The sequence below is a fragment of the Meriones unguiculatus genome, chromosome 20 (genome assembly GCF_030254825.1).
Source record: "Meriones unguiculatus strain TT.TT164.6M chromosome 20, Bangor_MerUng_6.1, whole genome shotgun sequence".
Classification (NCBI taxonomy): Eukaryota; Metazoa; Chordata; class Mammalia; order Rodentia; family Muridae; genus Meriones; species Meriones unguiculatus.
In genome coordinates, this window is record NC_083367.1 from 62,570,530 (window position 1) to 62,592,281 (window position 21,752).

Below are 21,752 nucleotides of genomic sequence, written 5' to 3' on the forward strand. Positions count from 1 at the left end.
GCATCCTTCTGTCCCTAAACTGTGAAGGAGCCAAGGTGCTAAGTTTGGTTCTCCATGAACTCCACCCCTCCCCGACAAGGCTATACAACAGGATGCCTGTGACTTAACACTTACTAGCTACCCTGCAGACCCAAAAGAGAGTAGTCTGGCTGAGGAATGAACCTGAACTGGAGCCGAATGCTGGTATGGGAGCACAGCCCCTCTAGCTACTGAGTGGCTAGCCAGCATGCCCATTCTCAGCACAGCTCCACTGTGGCTTATGTATATATTTGACTTGTCATTCCAGGGAGCAATAAAAATGCTTTCTGTAGCCAATAAGAACAAACCCACCCAGAGAACAGCCGGCCCATCCTCCAAACTCAGCTCCCCACTCACTCGGTCTGCAGAAGCCCCACTCATGGTCACGATCATAATTTGCAGTTTTGCTACACCACAGCTTCGCTCGTCCCTCCAACACACACTCCTCATAGCGATTCCCTTTGTAGATGAAGGGGAAGACACAAGGCTCACCATCATCCGTTTCTGCAAGAAAAGGGGCGTGAATGACATAGACGCATCAATGCATTAGCTGTGTCTTACTAGATGCCGTCCCCAACAGGAGATACCCAACAGGAGTCCTAAGAAGCTGTCTACCTGCCCGACAGCCAGAACTCACCCAAACAAACAAGCAACAGACAGCATGCACATTCCAGGCACAAGCATTCACACCAGGGAAGGGGATGGGGCAGGGTTCAGGACACACACATTTTTAAAGCTTCACTCCTCAAGTATATTCCTGCTAAGTCTAATCTGTTTACCAGAGATTTGAAGTGACCCTACTGTGAAGATTTACCTGGAGGGCAAGGATCACCATTCACATAACTCAGAATGACTGCTTCATCCTGGTGCCGGTAATCCAGCTGCATCGATGCTAGGCGCCCAAAAGATGCCCCTTTGCTCCCAGAGAGCAGACACACACCTCCATCCTTGCAGCCTCCCTGGTCTAAGCCAGCTGCCATTGTGCACACGCCTATACTGTATGTGTGAGCATCCCGAGTAACCTGCACAGACAAACAACATGTATGGCTGTGTACAGATGTGAACAGAGCAGGGGCTCCAGCTGAGGACAGAACCACTACTGCAGTTCACACCCTTGTACCTGAATAGAACCATGGCTCCCCTGCTGCTTTCCTGGCCCAAGGCCACCTCCAGAGGCAACCAGGAATGCCCTGCTGACCCTCTACGCAGCTCCCTTTGGCCACTAGAAAAGGTCATACTTCTCTCGTACCAAGCCAGTCTCTTTACCCATCTTGTTCTCTCCCCTGGTGGCCCAGGCAGCTAATGGTGCTGCCCAACTGTCCTCTCCAGCCAGATGCTACTTCTCTGAGTCCCAGGCTCCTCCTACCTTCTTGACACCAGCATTTTTTCAGCTGGGAAACAGGCACAATAAGGAGTCAACTAGCCAAGCAGACATCCCACATGTGAACATGGGCCTTGCTTTCCTTCCTCACTGTGCACCTGCAGAAGGGTCCTGTGCCCATGCAGAGAACTATCCGTGCACTGCAGGCACCAACGCCTGAGAAAGGTTCAGAACTCAGCCCTGACCGGGCTCAAGCAGGTGCTGCAGTCTAGTCCACACAGTGGAGCGACTGGGCAGTGACTGCACCCCGCCCACAGAGGCAGGAAGGAAGAGCTTTGCACAGTGCCGAGTCACTGCCTCTGAGGTTGGCAGGCTATGTCTCTTTACCTTGAGCTCAGGCTGGCAACTCAGTGATTCTCTGGGCTTTATGTAACCGTACTAATCTTATCCTGTCCCAGGGGTATGTGCTCTAATGCATGTCCCCAAGCCACTTTGCCTATTATCCATCTGTGTCACAGAACTTCACTCTCTGCCTCACTGGTCACTGAGTCAGAGTCCCTGACTCAGGAGGCTGGCAAGCCTATGGGAAGGCAGCCTTGCCTTGAAAGTGCTTGTGGAAAGGCTGGTCAGGTTGAAGCTGTAGAGCAGCTGCTCATCCGTCACGGCACAGCCCTGAGTCTTCACTTCGTCAGGACAGACGATTGGCGTCTCCCACTCAAACACAAAGTCGCAGTCATTGGTCCTTATCAGCTTAGGCGTCCCCTGTGGCCAAGAAGAGTGCGAGTCTCAAAAACCACAGGGCATGAGTACAAGACCCGGCATACTCCTGTCTGGGAATGGTAAGGACATACAGCCCTGCCACACACTGAACAAGCAAGCATAGCCAACCAAAACCGGTCTGCATCCTACCACATCTCGATACCAGGAATATTTATGAGGGCAAAATATAATGCAGCCATGTATTCCAAAGGCTAATGAAGTGTGAATCAGAGCATATCTCTCCCTCGTTCAGCAGCAGAAGAGAGCAGCCAGTTGGTCGGGAACTCCATTTCCACTTGCTGATGAGACCCCTTCAGGGCGAGTCATACGGGAAAAGAGCTTGTACTAAAGAAGGCAAACACTGGGAAGGCCAATCCATCCAAACCTTTCCCAAAGCATCAACTGCTCAGGGCACTACTGCCCTGGGAACAACAAATTCCGCCAGTGTGTCCTAGACATCACAAGGTCAGAGCTGACAACAGTTCCACTTGCTCATCTGGTCCTGAGAGATAATAAATCTATATAATAAATGATGGCACATGCCCCAAACTCTGATTTTCTAATCAGAAAAAAGATATTTCAGCCTTTTAATGCATTCAGAGTCGGTACCCACTAAATGCAGCTTCTACCCTCAAAGCTTCCATTTTTTGAATGATCGAAAGTGTCCGTGTTAACTCAGACTTCCTCAAGCCTCAATGTTAAGTGGTTAATACACTGCTGAGGCACTGGCCACAGCAGGTACTGATTAAAGTTAACAGGTGTAGGTGACTCACCATGCTGACCCCTCTCCTGCAGTGAAATGCGATGAGCGAGGTGTAGTTCATATACTTGTCTGCTAAGCACGGAGTACTGCTTTCAAAGTTCAGGTAAACTTCATTTGCCACAGGATTGAATATTGGAGGTCCTGTGACTCTGCCAATGTCCTAGAACAGAGGAAGCAAACAGTGTTTCAAAACCATCCCAACGTCGAGAAATCAGGAATTCACTGTCAGCCTTTAAAGGTGAACACATACTGCTCTGTGACTGTCATGCAAGTAGGTTGCCAGCATGCAGAGAGCAGAGAGGGCTGACAGGCACCAAGGGTGTTCCTAAGCCCTAGCAATTTCTCTCCTCATTCACAGCAAGAATCCCACAGTCACAGCCCCAGAAGGAGGAAGGCAGGAGACTGCCACTGTCCTGATAGCCAGTGCCCTGCTATTACCCCTTACTCAGGTCCAGAGTGCCTGCTAGAAAGGTTACTTAGGGCAGTGGCTGACACACACAGGGGCTCTTCAGTAAATACCTTTTAGTACTTATGAATTCAAAAGGCAGATGGACAGGAAACATGCCTGTGTGCATATGTCTGTGTGAAATGCTATGTAATAGTATGTGTACAACCATTATGAGCATGTGTGTGCATGAGTGTATCTATGGCGTACATCACCACTTTGGAACATGTTAAGATCACCCTCATCAATGAAAGAACGCAGACAAATTTTAACTGACAAAGAAAGATAGCCAAGCAGGAAAATTCAGCAGACTGGGCCTCGGGGAAATGGTTCCCAGAGTACCTTGTCAGGACACTTCAGAGGAACTGCCTATCAAAACATAGTTCATGCCTTGGTCCTCCCTCTCTGCACAATACTACACTACACATCACTTTTAAAAGGACACCTGATGTACAACAGAATTCCCAGCTGAGGTGAATTTCTACTTAAAACATCACAAGGGCTTGGCAAACTACAAATACAACTTGAAACATCTGAATCTACACCAGAAGCTTTCCAGGAAGAGTGTATCATTATTACTGTAATCGTTTTTGCCCTTAATTAATAACTTATTACTAAGAAAAGAGCTTGCATTTCTTAAGTGTTTTAATTACACAAGTCCTTGAAACAAAAACACACGCTATGCCAGTGCTCTTCTTCTTTTTCTTTTTCTTTTTTTGCCCGTGCTCTTTTGACCTCTGTGCAAACACCTCTCTTGGCTGGGTTCAGCCCTGAGGTTCCTAACACAGTACACAGGAAACATATCTGAGAAGTCGGAGAGATGGCACAATGGTAAAAGTGCTCAGTGTTCTGGCATAGGACCTTGGTACAGTTCCCAGCACCCCCATTAGGCACTTCACAACCACCTGTGACTCCTGCTTTCCAGGACCCAATGTCTCTGTCCTCTGCTACATACCTGCCCCTACTTGACATACAAATGCACAAGCACATACACATAATCAAAAATAAAAATCTTTAAAAAAAAAAAAAAGTGCATGTGGGGGTTCTGGAGAGATGGCTCCATGGTTAAGAGCACTGTCTACACTAATCAAAAGAACCCTAAAACAGCTAATGCCTGTCATGTGACAGGGCTATCTTTACTTTCTTACAGAGGATGCTCAAGTTCATATCAAGCCACAATATCAAGCAGCTGACAACTGCCTGTAAACTCCAACCCAAGGGATCAAAACCCCTATTTCTAGACTCCACTGGTACCTAAATACATGTATAGCATACACACATACACAAATCACATATTTTTAAGAGCATATCAAAGCAACTCTTAAATTTTCATGCAGCTCATACTTGCTGGCCAGCACTACTGGTTGGCAGCTGCAAACACACTCTTACACTAATCTTCCTTAGCCGCCTGAACCTATACCTTCTAGCCTTTCTGCCTGAGCACTGCCCTCGAAGCAGAAAGCACAGCACACAGCCTAAGAGCAGAAACTTGCAATGATTTCCAGCCCTCGACCTTGCACACTTACTATAGGGGGTCCGTTCACAGGGACTTTGCAGACTGCGGCACCTGCAGGGCAGGGCACGCCATGCATGGGATTCAGCGGCTGGCAGATGTTGATGTAGAAATCAGGGGTGGTGTCAGAGGTGCCATCCTCACTTTCATCATATGCTTCATAACCACCAGTGCGGTGGATGAGAGGGGACAGGTCAATAATGGAGCTTCCATTCCGCACAGTACATTCCGTCTGGTAAAAATGAAAGACTACATTTGAGTCTGCAAGTAATTTTCATCCAGTGACCATGACAGTTATCCATAAGAACTTAAAAAGCTAAACCAAGGTATGATAAAATATGTCTACAGTCCCAGCACTCAATGGGCTGAGGTAGGAGGATTACCACAAGCTCCAGCCTAGCCTGGCTAGCCTGGACTACACAGTGAGCTGAAGGCCAACTTAGAATCTAGTAAGACTTCCACCGGCAAGAGAGGGGGAGGGGAAAAAAACTAACAGAGACTGATTAAGACTACCTAGCCATGGACTGCTAAACAGCACTGAACTGCAGAGCAGCGCAGCTGTGTGACACGGGCATCGCTCTGCCTCCACTCACCGCTTGCTCACAGGCCAGGGGTGTATGCCAGGAGAAGAAGAGTGTGCACGACTGCTTGTCCAAGGAGATGAGCATTGGCCTGTTGGTAGGTCCAGCTTCAGGCCGGCACACGAAGCTGATGACACTCTTGTACCTCAGGCCTGATTTGGAGGGACATAGGGACCCTTCCGAATACACCAGCTGCAAGACCTGATCCTTATAGCTCAGCTTCTTGCTGGCCTTGCCCACACTGATCCTGGTCTGTCCAAAGCAGGCCCCTGCACCACACGAAAGGACAAGAAAAGCACCAGTAATAGTCAGTGACTCCTAGGAAAACTTTCTACAAATCCAGACAGAACTTACTACCTCCTAACTACCACATGGGGTGGAAGTGTGGGTCTTTGAAATGGTGATGGCCCCAGGGACAGCAGTCAGGCAAAAGAGGCTATGGTACTCACCTACACCAGGGCCACAATTCTCATTTTCCTCACAGATGCTCATGTAGACCAACCCCTTCTCACTGTAGGAGGCTGTGACACCAGCTCTGCCACTTAAGGAACTCAGGTCAAACAGGTGGCCTGCAAAGTACAAGGGAAGAGGGAGCTCAGACTCAGGAGGGCTCTTACCAGGAAGCTCACATCAGTCATATTAGTGAGGGGAATTCTGACTCATCACACACTAATCAAGAGCCCTAAAACACTCCAGTTCCAACGACTATCACTTGACCACCAGTCTGTGATTCCTGAGGGCCTGATGCATCTCTTCAACTGCCAGCAGCCTGCTACCTGGATTCCTCTCGGTGCTCAGCACAGCAAGGGCAGAAGCTTTCTGGCAGCTGTTCTGTGGGCTCCGAAAGGTGGCCAGCTCTGCAAACCCTAGCACTGACGTAGCCAGTAGTATCAGCAAAGTTAGCCAGGAACATGGTACAAGATGGATTCTGGCTTTCAGAGGAGCAAGGGGTACACAGTAGCCTCCTCCACAGGCTCAGAGAAAAGGTGAAAAATGCTTAAACACCATCAGATGAATCTCCTAGGCCCCTCCCTGGGTGGGGCTGGATTGTCTGTTCCTCACCTGTACTGGGGTTGGTGACCTGGCAGTCATCATGTGTGTTGCTCTTCACAGGACAGGCAGCAGGTGTGGGCCAGGAGAAGGTGTACTCACAGTCCTGTACAGCACTGATGAACAGAGGCCTTGAGCTCTGGGGTGAGCAGAGAGATTCCACTTTAGAGTAGCAGGTACAGGAAGGTGTGCCCACTCATGCCCCAAGAAGGTTGCTTGGTAAAGCCAAGCACAGTAAGTCATGGGGTGTTGCTATGGTAAACACAGGTCAGGAAAAGCAAAGGTAAATAAGATGCCTGTGGGCCTCACACAAGCAAGTCAGCAAAATACCCTGGAAATCAGAAGCCAGTTGAGGGGGCCAGACATTTTCTAAAGATAGCCCCAAGGAGCTCAGGCAAAGAACTCCATGAGCAAATCATTGACCAAATACTTGGCTAGAGAACTAATACCTGTTATAATAATACCAAAAAAAGGGCCTACCAAGAAAGTGGGTCACTAATACTAACGCTTCTGGGGCACTGACTGCAGCTCACTCCTGGCCACCAGCACTTCCCACCATTAAGGAAATGGGACCATTCATCCAGCTGCCCCCTCCTTCCTGTACAGTTCTCAGCACTAAGGCAGAGAGGCCCCATCACCCTCCAGAGTGTCAGACAGCTTGTATCCTGGAATATAAGGCATCTGCTCCCTCAAAGATGACTCTGCTTCCCCAGTGCAGATGTGCCCCATCACAAACAGAATCACACGGGCTCCTCCATGCCATCCACATCTGCTGGATGCCAATACCAGGCAACCAGGAATGGAAGCAATTCAGAGGAAGAACAGTCCTGCTGGGCATTTCTAACACCTGCACAAGAGACGGGGAAGCTTCCAGTCGCCTCTCTACATCCTGCCGACAAACATAGGACAGCCAGCCAAGTGCTGGCTGCCCTTCTGGTCTTTAAGGATCCAGACTAGACTCAGAAGAATCAACTAACACCATACCTGGAAGTATCCAGCTAAGTGCCTAAGGAGTCAACAAGGGGACGCAGGCACCCTGAATCACAGACCTTCACAACCAGCATGCATCACAATCATGCCATCCTGAGCTTGTCAGCCTGTGCCCAGAGGAAGCCTGGTACAGTGGCTCATGGTCCCACTCTTTTCTGGATGCCATTAACTCACCACTTGGCTGTCACTGCAGGTGAAGCGGATAATGGTTGACCTTCTCCGTATTTTGTCTGGGCATAAGTCACCATCCACATACTTCAGGACAGTCACCCCACCTGTCCACTGAGGGCTATCCCGCACCTTGCCAAGATTCACAGGCTTGGAGCCATCCAGCAGACACACAGCTGCCTCGGGAGGGCATGGCTCTGCAACACAAGACACAGAGTGTCCTTGGGTGCTGCAGGGTAAAGTGCAGCTTTCTCTGCACACTGCTTGAGAGCTGCGCAACCTACCACCACACCTTCCCCCCCCACCCCCAAGCACTACCAGCTGCGTTCTTACCTGTCAACATAGATTTCACTTAATTTTTTTTTTTTTTTTTTTAGTCCTTTAAATGCTGCACAGCCATAGGTGTGCTGGGGCAAGTGTGAAGAATGGTATATCCAAGACCAAGCTCCCTCCCCATCATTTCTAAACACCATGTTATAATAAAGCCAAGGGCCCTCAATACAGTGGAGGACTGTTGGGGCCACATTCTCACTCTTTGGTCAAGACATCACTAGGAATCCTGCTGACTTTCTGTTGTCTAAGCACCTGTGCCATCTGCCTGAGGAAGGGCCAACCCTGCACCAGTATAGGACCAGAGTCACAGGCTTCCCAGAACAACAAAGCAAGGGAAAGTGGGCTGTGGCCTCCATTCATGCTGACAGTGCAGTTAAAAAAAAAATCACCCTCAGGTGATGCCATTCGTGCCGTAAGTCTCCCAAATAGGTGACCTTCATTTTCAGCATTCCAAGGAATTCCCTGGGAAACTGCTGGTCACGCAAGTGTCTTCCAGTCTCCACTCTCACCCTAGACCGTCCCTGCACCTAAATGGTACAAGTTCCCTATAGGATTAACAGCGGGCCACCTAAAGGTCTCTAGTCCCCTCCCCCCCCCACCCTGCTTTTTTCCTACCCACAGCCATGCCCTCATGATCAGAAAGATTACCATAGTCCCTGCAGCTCCCTCAGCATCAACAGAGCTGGGGCCACATGGGAACCAATTCCCAAGGCCCTCAGCATCTCTTCCTGCTGCTCCTCAGCCAGACTCTTCCCACTGAGGCCTCTCCTGCTCTGTTTTCTGTCCCTGAAGGCTCATCCTGGAGCATTACCCCACAAGGAGAGGAACACTGCTTACCTGTGCCAGCTTGTGGTGACAGAGACTTGCATACATTGATGAGGTAGTGCTCAGTGGCCCCTGTCCTGGTTACAGCCTCCCAGTTGTCACTATATCTTGACAGTGGGGAGAGGTCAATGGAATTGCCAGCCCCATCCCTGCAGGGAGAAGAACACCAGGGTCAGGGTCCAGTTAGCTCCTTTCTGCTCAGAAAGGCTCAAGCATCCATGTGTCCCTGATGTCCTATGAGTGGAAGACATCACTTCCCATTCTGCATGGGACTTCACTCTGTATTTATACACAGTAAGCAAAATGCAGCCTTGAGCTTTGACAAGTCAACATTCACTTCAACAAAATGAACTATCTAGAAAAGACTCCACACAGAGGCCAGTGAGAATTGTAAATCAGTGGTCAAAGGAAGTCACCAACTGGCATTCAGAGCTCATGGCCATTTTCAGAAGCTGCCCTGCTAAGCCATCTGTCTAGATCTAAGGCTACCAAAGGTTGGAAATGAATATGAATTTTTGTGGACCTTCTGCCTGGACAATAGTCCAGCACCACACACCTAGACACAAGAAGCTATGGGAAACTGGCCATGTGTCACACACAATACTAATGTAAGCAAGTCAGGACACAACCAGCTGCTACAGGGCCCCAGGTTTAGGTCCAGCTGAGGGCCAATGAGAACCAGCTCAGGGGTCTCTATGTTCAAAGGAGAATGAAAAGAGCTTATTATTCATCCAAAAGTAAAGGCTAAGCCAGCAGAGGTGATTAAACAAAACAGATTTAAAGGGCCATTTTTACAGAGGTTATATATGTTATTAGAGAAAAAAAAAACACAGATAAGATCTATTTTTTAATTTTATTTCTTTTTTTATTAATTACACTTTATTCACTTTGTATCCCCCCCATAAGCCCCTCCCTCCTCCCCTCCCGATCCCACCCTTCTACTTCTTCATGCATGCCCCTCCCCAAGTCCACTGATAGGGGAGGTCCTCCTCTCCTTCCTTCTGATCCTAGTTTATCAGATCTCATCAGGAGTGGCTGCATTGTCATCTTCTGTGGCCTGGTAAGGCTGCTCCCCCCTCAGGGGGAGGTGATCAAAGAGCAGGCCCATCAGTTTATGTCAGAAGCAGTCCCTCTTCCAATTACTATGGAACCCACTTGGCCACTAAACTGCCATGGGCTACATCTGTGCAGGGGTTCTAGGTTATCTCCATGCATGGCACTTGGCTGGAGTATGGAGAACACTGGGAAGACACCTGTGTTCAAATTTCTGGTTCTGTTGCTCTCCTTGTGGAGTTCCTGTCCTCTCCAGATCTTACTATCTCCCCCTTCTTTCATAAGATTCCCTGCACTCTGCCCAACAGTTGGCCATAAGTCTCAGCATCTGCTTTGATAGTCTGCAGGGCAGAGCCTTTCAGAGGCCCTCCGTGGCGGGTTTCTAGCTTGTTTCCTGTTTTCTTCTTCTTCTTCTGTCCTTCCTCTTTGCCTTTTGGGATGGGGATTGAGCATTTTAGTCAGGGTCCTCTCTCTTGATCTATTTTTTAAATATTAGATAACTAAAAGAACTGAATGGGGGTGGGGAGGGAGAGCAAGAAAAAATAATCTAAGTCTGGAGTTGGCTGAAATTTTAGGGCAGCCAAAGAAAGCCCTTTTCTTGGGGGTGGGGGATGGATACCTGTCCACTGTTTGTGTTCATATCAATGTCTGTGTGCATATGAAGACCACGGGTTAATAGTGGGTGTTTTTCCTGACTGTTCTCCATCTCTTCTTGAAGCAGGGTCTCTTACTGACCCAGATCTCATCAATTTGGATAGTCTAGTTAGCTGGTTTCCTCTGGGGATTATGCCTTTACCTCCCATGCCACACCCATTTGTCATGCAGAAAAGGTACTGAGGATTCTAACTCAGGTCCTCAGGCTTGCCTGGCAAATGTGTTACACACTGAGCTACACCCACAGTCCCCAAAGAATGCTCTCTTGAGAATGTGATCTCTGAATAAACCTGAGGCACACAGAGCAAGCAGCATCCTGAAAGAGCATGTCACAGCAGAGACGCAGCCAGAGCAGAGGCCCTGTGGTACTGAGACCTGTCCTATGAGACTGTGAAGAGAGTAGGTTCTTGCGTCCTGGGAGGAACCTGAGCCAGGGTGAGCTGTCTGCACTGCAGGGAAGCCTCAAGTCAGTAGACACTGTCAAAGGCCTCTCTCCTGCTCTTTACAGTGCCTGAAAAGTGGTGTGTGGCAAGGATAGAAGCAATAAGGACACAGGATATGCAGAGCTACAGGCAAAAGTAGAGAGCAAGAGCCAGGCAGGCTGGGAAGTGAAAGGACAGTCCAGGAAAGGAGAGCCGGAAACAGAGACCAGTGCACAACAAACAAATGATACCCAGCTTAGAAGGTGACAACAAAGGTGGCCAGCCCAAAGCAAGGAATCAAGTTAGTGGGTTAGTCAGCCCTTGAGACCCAGGAACTCAACTTGCTAGGAATTTGAGTCATTCAGAAAGCAACTGTGTGTGTGCAGTGGAAAACAGTTTGTTTCTCTTGTCACAAGTCCCTAAATGATGCTGTATAACTATTTGCCAGGTTCTATGTAGCCTAGACTAGCCTTAGCTTCCTCGAGTGCTAGGCTTACAGGTGTGCACCTCCATGCCACCTTAGAGTGTAACAACTACTTAGCCAGCATTGCACTGCATAGGGTGTCCTAAGTAATGCAGAAATGGCTTAACACACAGTCAGTACAGGCTACAGTGCTTCATGGGACTCATACATTCCGGGACAGCACAGGAGTCTTGGAACCAGCCACTGCCTCCACAGCATTGTGGCATGCTGTATGAATTTACTACTCTATACATGAACTGCTATTTTAACTGATAATGGAATCTCTTCTGACTTAATTTTTACAGAAATACTTTTAGGAAGAGAAAATAAAAGTTTTGACCCTGGAAAACTAAAGCCAACTTCAAATGGCAGTAAGAGAACAGTATGAGCATCATTGGTGTCTGCTCAGAACAGTTCATGTCCATCAGAATACAAAGTGTTCAAATTTGGTTCACATGAAAATATTTTGCCATGTGAACCAGAAAAAGTAACACTGTTAAACAATCACATATAGTTATACACAAATTACAGAATGTCTGCACTTACATATACTCTAGAGTAAATCACTCTATCTATATAAAACAGAAGTTCCCAGGGCAAGCAAAGGGAAGCTGAGAATCAGCCCTTCCTGATCATGTGGGAACCATGCATATCTTCAAAAATGGGAAGGACTCAACATGTTCCTAAGTAGGCCTTCAGAAATCCATTTTTGAGAGGAAACCTCCCCCTAATCTTGACAGCAGCCCAGTCATAAGAGATAGAGACCAGAAGGGACACTGAGCCAGCAGGCTAGGGCTACACTGATGGCCCCTCGTCTATCCCGCAACAATATGTGTGTCCATCCACCAAACACTTAAGGGCTGAAAAGTTCCACTGTCACCAGGGCCCTGGCTCGTGACACAGCAGCAGACAAAGGGCAGTGGACCATTCTGTACCTCATAGCTCCAAGAAGCAGGAAGGCTACGAAGCTGTTTCACGTCCCCTCTCCATGTACATCTGATGCAATCGCCCACAATCGCCCACAAATGTGGCCATCTGGAGTCAATCTCCCCAGTATGAAAAGAAGTGAAAGGACTAACCCCAGACACTAGCTGTACCAAGATAGGATGACCCCAAGAGCGCACAGATCCGTGAACTTACTGGATAGAACACTCCGTCACATTGAAAGGTGGACAGGCATACTGTGTTCGCCACTCAAACAAATAGGAACAGTCCGAAGTCTCCCTCAGAAACACTGGCTGAAAGGGTTAAGGTGAACATAGGTAAACATAGGCACTCAAGCTGAAAGCCATGCCAACAGCTGTCATGTAAACAATGCATCTTATAGACTCTGAGAGTAGGCCAGCCATAACCGAACAGCAGCTGTAGTGGGGTTGCAGGACTGGCTGGGAGACTGCCGCTCATGCTCACCTTCTGTGTGGTCCGGTCACAGTAGAAGTAGATGGTAGTGGAGCGCTGGTACACCCTGTGGCAGGTGTCCCCCCCAGTGTAGTTAATTTTCAACAGTCCATTTTCATAGGTCAACTTCTGAGAAAGGAGCCCTGTTGAAAGAGAAGCGCGGCTGCTACCAGGCCGTGATGCTGATCAGGAGGCCTGTCACATCACACAGACCCACAGTGCTGGACTACTCATCCTGTCCACATTACATGAAAGATGGCTGCCCACAGGTTCAGCCTAGAAATGCATCAAGCGTATGATGTCTTCTACAACCTGAGGGGTGTCACCTTCACTATGGCACCGGTGTGGTGCTCATGTTCCCCACAGCAGCAATTTCTGCCTCTTTTCAACACTCTTGTCGAGTGGGGCTGGGGTGTTGTTAGTAAGACAGGGTCTCACATGGAGCACAAGCTGCCCTCCAAATCCACATCCTCACATGTCAAGTGAGTGCTGGGATGACAGTGGCAAGCAGGCACCACCATGCCGAACAACTCTACCAGTTTTAGATTTATTATTTATGTGTATAAGCATTTTGCCTGCATGTACGTCTGTGTACCACATGTGTATCTGGTGCCCTCAAAGGTCAGCAGAGACTGTCAGATCCCCTGAGACCGTAGTTACAGATGGTTGTCAGATACCATGTGGGTGCTGGGAATAGAATCCTGGTTCTCTGCAAAAGTAGCCAGTACTCTTTAAGTACTAAGCCATCTTTCCAGTACAACCTTGTCAGTTTTATAGCTAACCCTTCTAATAAGCTTGCCCCCTTTGATGCAACCTTAGGGTATATTGCCTGCAGATACCCATTATTCCATAGCACTGTGTCCCATAGCCGGCCTGAAGAAAAAAACTATGGGCTCAGGGTCAGAAACACCCGTGGCCTTGCAGCTCATAGCCTACTCATCTGAGTCCTAACTTGGAAAGGCCTTTTACTCTTTCTTCTTTCTCTTTTAGAAACAGCCAAAATCTAGGCATATTTTCCCTTACACTCTGGGCTTCCTCACTCTTTCTCTTTCTCACTCCCACTTGCTATACATAGCTGCCTGTCTGCCTTGTGGCTGCTTAAGCTGAATATGCCAGTATAATGCAAAAGGCAAAGCTTTCTTTCCCCTTCTGGCAACTGTCATGTTTCCCAGCTTGCCTTCCTCTGCTATTTTTCTTCCAATCTCTAATCATATTGTCCACAATAAGTTAGCAAGATGGCTCAGTGGGTAAGGGAACTTGCTGCCAAATCTGATGACCTAAGTTCAATCCCCAGGAGCTGCATGGTGGAAGGAGAGAACCAACTCCTATTCTCTGACCTCAACTTGTGCTCAGTGATATTCATCTTGCCTCTACATAAAACAAACTGCCCATAAGCTTAAAGCGGAAGGAAGGAAGGAAGGAAGGAAGGAAGGAAGGAAGGAAGGAAGGAAGGAAGGAAGGAAAGGGAGGAAAGGAAGGGAGGGAAGGAGGGAGGAAGGAAGGGAGGGAAGGAGGGAGGAAGGAAGGGAGGGAGGAAAGGAAGGGAGGGAAGGAGGGAGGAAGGAAGGGAGGGAGGAAAGGAAAGGGAGGAAAGGAAGGGAGGGAAGGAGGGAGGAAGGAAGGGAGGGAGGGAGGAAGGAAGGAAGAAAAGAAGGAAGAAAAGAAGGAAGGAAGGAAAGGGAGGAAAGGAAGGGAGGGAAGGAGGGAGGAAGAAAGGGAGGGAGGAAAGGAAAGGGAGGAAAGGAAGGGAGGAAGGGAGGGAGGGAGGGAGGGAGGGAGGGAGGGAGGAAGGAAGGAAGGAAGGAAGGAAGGAAGGAAGGAAGGAAGAAAAGGGAGGAAAGGAAGGGAGGGAAGGAGGGAGGAAGGAAGGGAGGGAAGGAGGGAGGAAGGAAGGGAGGGAGGAAAGGAAAGGGAGGAAAGGAAGGGAGGGAAGGAGGGAGGGAGGAAGGGAGGGAGGAAAGGAAAGGGAAGAAAGGAAGGGAGGGAAGGAGGGAGGAAGGAAGGGAGGGAGGGAGGGAGGGAGGGAGGGAGGGAAGGAAGGAAGGAAGGAAGGAAGGAAGGAAGGAAGGAAGGAAGGAAGGAAGGAAAGGGAGGAAAGGAAGGAAGGAAGGAAGGAAGGAAGGAAGGAAGGAAGGAAGGAAGGAAGGAAGGAAGGAAAGGAAGGGAGGGAAGGAGGGAGGAAGGAAGGGAGGGAGGAAGGGAGTGAGGGAGGGAGGGAGGGAGGAAAGGAGGTACGTTGCTTGTATTATACAGCAAGTGTTCTGGTTGGAGATGGCTCATTCCAAGTTAGAGAAATGAGATCCTTGGCATTACATCTTGACATTTTACAATGAAAGAAAGGAAAACAACAGTACCTGCCACTTTCTGAAATCCCTGTAGTCCTTTCTTTTCCTGGCATGACGAGACTACCTTGGACCCATCATGGGCAGAGCAGACATCTGAGGACAGCTTCCCACAGACCCGGAAGTAGTACATGTATTCTCCAGCACTGATGATGGTGTCGTTGAGGGCCAGGGGCCTCAGGTCATACAAATTGCCATGCCTGGGGTCTTTCACCTGGCAGTTGTCTCCTTCAAGAACACATAGGAAGCCAAGAGCAAATGCTATCACAAATGAATTCATACCTCCAAATGGGGAAAATATTTTAAAATAAGATTTCTTATTTACTTTGCAATACTGAGAATCGAACCTAGGACCTAGCACACCCTATGCAAACATCCTATCACTGAGCTCTGTTCTTAACTCTAATTACTGATTTGAGACTGTGTCTCATTAAATTACCCACACTAGCTTCAAACTCACTCACAGCCCAGGGAGGCAGGCCTTCAGCCGTTCCTCCTGCTTCAGCCTCCTGTGAAGCTGAGATTACAGGCCTGCACCATCAGACCAGGGAAATTTTACAATTTTTAATAAAAATGTGGGCTACCTCCATGTTGTTTTGTTTATTAGCCAGACAGCTTTGGAGGGACACCTATGTACATTATCAGATTTCAATAAACCAAATCCTTCCTGACTGCTTTACTGGTTTCAAGAAAAACCAAAACCCAATCCAGGTATAGTAGAAAAAGGCTAGTGGTAAAAATTAACAAATGGCTTAGTAAAAAACCTCAAGGATGAGTACTGACCCACCCGCTGGCACCTCCTGACCCCACAGGCAGACACCATCACAGGGCTTCCTATCTGAGACATTACAGGAGACCATCACAGGGCTTCCTATCTGAGACATTACAGGAGACCATCACAGGGCTTCCGATCTGAGACATTACAGGTTCAGTGTATGTTGTAACGATTATTTATAGTAACTCAGACAAGAGGCTGGGGTTTACCTTCCTCTCTGACCACGGGACAGGCCTCCACTGTTCTCCACACAAACACGTACTCACAGTTGTTCAGGAGCTGGAACATGGGTGACCCCTGCAACAGAAGCCAGTTTGCTTTGTTTTCTACTTATTTAACAAAAACAAATAATAAATGCAATCTTTCAGTTCCTTAAGCCAAGTATTCAGTATTTATAGAATATCTCAAGCCTGAGGAAACAAACTAGTCAAACACTAACAATGCCCCCAGTCTATAAAACACAGACGAACTTTAAACATCACAGAAGACTCTGTGGTTAAAAGGAAGTGGGAACAGAACTAAACACCAGCCAAGTGTTCGCTGCTGACGTGCATACTCACCGACGTCTGGGCACATTCAAACATTATTCTGGTGGAGAAGCGCTGGTTTCCACACTTGTCACCATTTACATACAGGATGCTGAGGGATCCATTTGCAGTAACCTGAGGACTTATCTGCACCACACCCAAGTTCCAACTGTTTTCTTCTGACACCAAGCAGGAGCCCACTGCACTGCCTGAATGAACACAAGAGCGGAGAATGAGGAAAAGCTGACCTTGGCTCAAATAAGACTCCAGAAATGCAAGCAGAACAAGGACTCAGCCCACCGTGGCATCCAGGGATGTAAGGGAGAGGACTGCAGACACTCAGGTAGAAACTTCTCTTCTTTCCATGTACCGAGGTGTCCACTGCAGTCCACGGCTTCCTGACCATGCTCAAGCCGCTCAGGTCATACTCGTTCCCAGCTGGGTCTGGAACGGAAGGAAACACAATGGAAAATGGGTTTTCCTGTTTGTTCTGGTACTACTTTCCCTATCATGTAAAGACTGCCAGGATACAGATGGCATGCCTTGCAAGACACAAAGAAATCGACAGGAAGCCTGGCCTACAGAAACATGTTCCTGTCCCTACTGTCCAAACTTATCCCTGCTGGAAAATCATCACAGGACAGCACAAATACAGAGATCAGACGACATAGCCACCTCAGGGCACATCTACGGAGCTCTTAGGTCTTATGTCTTTTTCTTCCTTCTAGAACCTCTGACCTACATTTGTATAATTTTCTTTTTATTATTATTATTATTATTTGAGTTTTCTTCTAAATTCTTATGCAGCAACTGACCCTCCAGACCATAATTTAAACCCCTAACTGTATGGGTGTGTGTGTGCGCGCGTGTGTATGTGCGTGTGTGTGTAAGTCTCTTCAAGAGAAGCATTTATACCATTAAGCATCATTTTAAAAACTGGCAACAATCACCACATTATCTATGAAGTATATAGGCCACATTTACAAATAATTATCTTACATTCAAGCATGTAGACATTCATACACAAATAAATATAGACAGACAGAAACACACACACATTCTCTCTCTCTCTCTCAAACCCAGCCTAGGTCTCTCTCAAACTAACTCCTAGGCCTCACCGGTCACTTGGCAATCTACTAGGGAAGGAACACAAGCCAATGCAGTTTCAAACTCAAAGAAAGTGTTCCGGATCCCTCGTGTAGAGTCGATATCCTGATGCAGGAATTTGGCAGTTCCTGGGTAGATGTCATCATTGCAAATGAAGCGGATGATGAATGCCGTGCCTGTGGAACAAGAAAGCCACCAAATCAGCAGGTGTCTGACTAAGGAAAGCAAGGGCAGCAAAAGGGCTCACAGCCAACCTGGAGTGACCAGAAAGCAGGGTAGCTGGCTGCGAAGGAGCATGACCTGAACAGAGCAAGGATATGTTCCCAGCAATACTGACTGGAACGACAGGCTTAGGCCAGGGGATCTACTCTTACCGTTCTTTCTATCAGAAAGCATTCACATCTCACATTAGTTTATCAGTCCATCAGAAGACAGAACAACCTTTGTTTCCTTATATATTTTTAGCAAACCCTACACACCTACTATTCCCCTGCAAGGCTGCAAGAAGCAGAAGTGTGCCCTACAGTGAGTACAGAGACCAGGGCTGGGGTGAAGGAGACAACACAGCAAGTCTTCATTTTGCAAAAGCATACAGACAGGTAGAACAAGGAGAACCCCACCCCTACCCCCTACTGCCAGAGCTCACTGCTGTGGGTATGCTGGCTTCTACTCTTGGCATAACGTGGAGCCACAAGGAACAATCTCGCTAGGAGGGAACTCAATTAATCAAACATTTTAAAAACATCACTGCTGCACTGAATGCAGACTCTTGTGTGAAGGCGAAAGAAGGAAAACCAAGGAAGCTGTTGTGAAGGTGGGTGGGACCCTGGAGCAGAGCTCCACATTCCAGCATTCCAGAGCCACTGGTGCACTGAGTTTCCACAAAATCCATTTCAGGGTCTGGGAGCATTAAAGCAGTGAGGAAGCACATGTAAGGGACTAAACTCAAGTCTGGGGTCTCAACAGCAATCATTAAATGTTCCCCAGTGTTCGCAAGCTGGGTCAGGAATGTTTTCCTAAAAAGAATATTATAGAAAAATAATTAAACATTCTTATTTTAAACCGGTGGTCTGCAACTGGAGAGCAAAGCAACTATAAAATGAACCACACAACTTTGGATGCTGAGGCAGAGAGTTGCGTACATCCTAGCAGCTTTCAGAGAGTGGCCACTCTGAAGAATCAAAGGACCACAATCCATCCCCCCACACTTGCTAACCTGAACTTCCCTCCCAGCAACTGCCCCAGGCTCCCAGCACTGAGCCCCTTCTATTCACTGAAAGGTTTCAAGAGCTCATCTGGGAAGGTACCTGGAGCAGCGCTCACTGTAAAGTCACATGCTCTCACAGCCCTTCAAGCCACCCACGTGGAGGACACTGATGGCTGGCCTGGTCACCCTCAAGGCAGCCAACTATCTATGCACTTTGGTTAATTCTTTAGCCCACTATAATTAGCTCTCTCGAAACTCCAGCCACTGCTCCATGCCATCTCCAACCTGTCATCCAAAGTAAGTCCACTTCCTTCTCCAGATGAGGCACTCTTAACCTTATTTACTCTTATCAAAAGTTTATTCAAAACATTTTCAACTAGTTTTAAATGTATTTTTATTTCTAACTGGCACACAGTAACTAGACAGTCACTGGATATACGGTCACATCAGACAACCTCATTACCTCCTCAAGCACAGTTCAACATTCCTCTCTATCAGCTACTCAGAAACACAATCAGTGTTGTCAACTGTAACTCTCCTATGCTTCATGGAACATTATTCTTCCTAACAAACATACTCCTAAGCCCTACTAACCAAACTCTCCTCACCTCCCTAGCCCCCAGACTCTGATAACTACTATTTCACTTCTGCTTCAAGATCAAGTACTTACCATAGCTTTAATGTATAGGTGAGAACAGTAAGATCTGTCTGTCTGATTTATTTCACTTAACACAATTTCTAGTACCATGCAAATTGCTTGATAAGAGATTTCACTCATTTTTAGTACCCATTGGTACTCGTTTTGTGTTCACATTTTCTCTGTATAATCCACCCATCTTTCAAGGAAAACCTACGTTGATTTTATACCTGGGCTGCTGTGAACAAGGCTACAGTAAAGGCAAGTACTGATATCTAATGTGTTGAATTCAAATCCTCTGGTTATAGCACACTGGGACTGCTAGATCAAAGAGACAATGCTTCTGTATAACTGTCTTTCTTGATTTTTGGTCTTGTGGTTTTTCTTAATTAGTTGCACGTATCTGTGTGGCTATGTGTGCCTACCACAGTGCACAAATGGAGGGCACAGGATAACTTCACAGCATACTTTTGTAATTACTTTTCTCCTTTAGCCTGTAGATGGGCTCCAGAGATCAAACTCAAGTCATCATATTTAGGACATCTGGCAGTCAACTGCCTTTGCTAACTGAGCCAGCCATTTCATTGGCTCAAGGTTTTGGGGTTATCTAAACAAGGCCTTGCATGTATTACAGGCTGTTGTTAGTTTGTTCACACTGAAAAACGCTGGCCTGGTACAATGGTAACAAAGTGTCCCTTCTCTTTCACTGCAGCAGGTTCAAAATTCTTTCACAAGTTTGGTAAGATTCAGTAGTGCTTGAATCTGACTCTAATCACTTCTTATTGCTGATGAAATCTTGTCACCCATTTAGAACTGGTCTATTTAAATCTTGTGCCTCATAGTTCAATCCTACCAAGATATAGTTTTCAGAGCTTATCCATTTCCTCTGGTGCTTGACACTGGCACATAGTTGTTTACAGTAGTCCTTAAATGATCATTTGTATTTTGTGGATACAGTGTTATTACAGTGTTGCATTACTAGCGTCTGTTAACTTGAGGTGTAAAGTTAAAAAAAAAGTAAGAAGACTAAAGTACAAATCATTTGGGATGTATACTCCACTCCCATGCAACACTAACTGCCTCCCAGTGTCCACTTTAGATGGCTGGAGCATGTTGAACAACCCATCACACAAACAACACCTCAATCTCGGCCTCCAGTGATGGAACGGCATTGGTGGGGGTCAGAGGGTCACTCTGCGGCCTAACAATGTGGCTTGGGAAGTAATCCCACCCTGGAGGTCATTTCCTCATCTGTAAAACAGAAATTCAACAGCCAGAACCTAGAACAGAACCCAAGAGTCCTGTATCTCACCCTGAGGCTGTCACTCATGAACCACATGCACAAGACCTCTCTACTTTTCAGTACGGAACATGTATAATGTAGTTAGCAGTAATTAAGCACAAATCGAGGTTAAGCCAGGTGTGGTGGCCCAAGCCTTTGATGCCATCAAGGTAGAGGCAGAGGCAGGTAGATATCTGAGTTTGAGCATAGCCATGTTTACATAGGCAGTCAGGAAAGCCAGAGTCAGACATTAAGAGCCTGTCTCAAAAGGAAAAGCGAAGACTTAGACAGCTGGCATGAGAATTCAGCAGACTACATACATACAGCATCTTAACCAAGTACTGGTGGCACACTTCACCTGCAGGAGCCGTCCACTGACACTGCTGCTGCCATTACGAAGGGCTCAGAATTGACCCTGCACTTCCTAACAAAATAAGTACCAGCAAGCTTAACATACCCAAACTGTACACAAGAAACCGTATCACCGGAGCGAATAAAACAAGAGGAAAAAAAAAAAACTTGGGGGGGGGGGAAACTTGCTTCTTTAGTGCCTAAAGAATCAACACCCCACCTCTGAAGAATTGGAGGTGCAAGAAAAAAAAAGAAGGGGTGGGCAATATGTAAAGGACCCAAGGAGGGGGGTGACCAACACTCTCTGAGGATGCCGTCAGAGGATTCAGTGCAGATCTGTCAGGACATGAGCCTGTTAGCTACAAAGCAAGAAGCCTCAGCTCACCTCTGTCAGGTGGAGAAGACCCTTTGTAGGTCAGAGTGAGGGATCCCTCAGCAGACAACTGGAGGCTCTTCTCCATCCCAACCGGCCTTTCTGGCTTCAGGTCCTTTATTTCTTCTGTCTGGGTTCCCGCCTCACAGCCATAGGCTGGCTTTCCCGCAGCCGTTCCACAGGCAGGCATTGTACCACAGATATTGAACTGGAAGCCAAACAGGAAAAATTACACAGGCCCATTTAAATTCTAAGACTTACCACAGACAAGCACCCTAGAACGCAAAGTACCACTGGATTAAATATCTGGCTATCACCAGACAGTTTCTCAACTTTGGGGCAGCTAGGTCCTAAACTCAGAAGGGCAAAAACAAAATCCAAATAATAACACCTAT

The 21,752-nt window shown here is 47.4% G+C and overlaps 1 protein-coding gene across 1 annotated transcript in view; it reads right to left on the reverse strand.

The window, feature by feature from the left end:
- Positions 1 to 21,752, reverse strand: part of Igf2r (insulin like growth factor 2 receptor) — a 94,513-nt gene that overhangs the window by 11,087 nt on the left and 61,674 nt on the right. Inside the window, exons 22-39 of the mRNA XM_060373550.1 lie at positions 21,370 to 21,565; positions 17,519 to 17,683; positions 16,701 to 16,844; positions 16,434 to 16,609; positions 16,083 to 16,170; positions 15,111 to 15,326; positions 12,769 to 12,899; positions 12,499 to 12,596; positions 8,779 to 8,915; positions 7,615 to 7,805; positions 6,463 to 6,589; positions 5,850 to 5,969; positions 5,413 to 5,669; positions 4,833 to 5,051; positions 2,872 to 3,021; positions 1,940 to 2,101; positions 833 to 1,040; positions 376 to 522 (exon numbers count right to left, since the gene is read on the reverse strand). Coding sequence (XP_060229533.1) covers positions 376 to 522; positions 833 to 1,040; positions 1,940 to 2,101; positions 2,872 to 3,021; positions 4,833 to 5,051; positions 5,413 to 5,669; positions 5,850 to 5,969; positions 6,463 to 6,589; positions 7,615 to 7,805; positions 8,779 to 8,915; positions 12,499 to 12,596; positions 12,769 to 12,899; positions 15,111 to 15,326; positions 16,083 to 16,170; positions 16,434 to 16,609; positions 16,701 to 16,844; positions 17,519 to 17,683; positions 21,370 to 21,565 — 2,932 coding nt within the window. The remainder of the gene's footprint in view (positions 1 to 375; positions 523 to 832; positions 1,041 to 1,939; positions 2,102 to 2,871; positions 3,022 to 4,832; positions 5,052 to 5,412; positions 5,670 to 5,849; positions 5,970 to 6,462; positions 6,590 to 7,614; positions 7,806 to 8,778; positions 8,916 to 12,498; positions 12,597 to 12,768; positions 12,900 to 15,110; positions 15,327 to 16,082; positions 16,171 to 16,433; positions 16,610 to 16,700; positions 16,845 to 17,518; positions 17,684 to 21,369; positions 21,566 to 21,752) is intronic.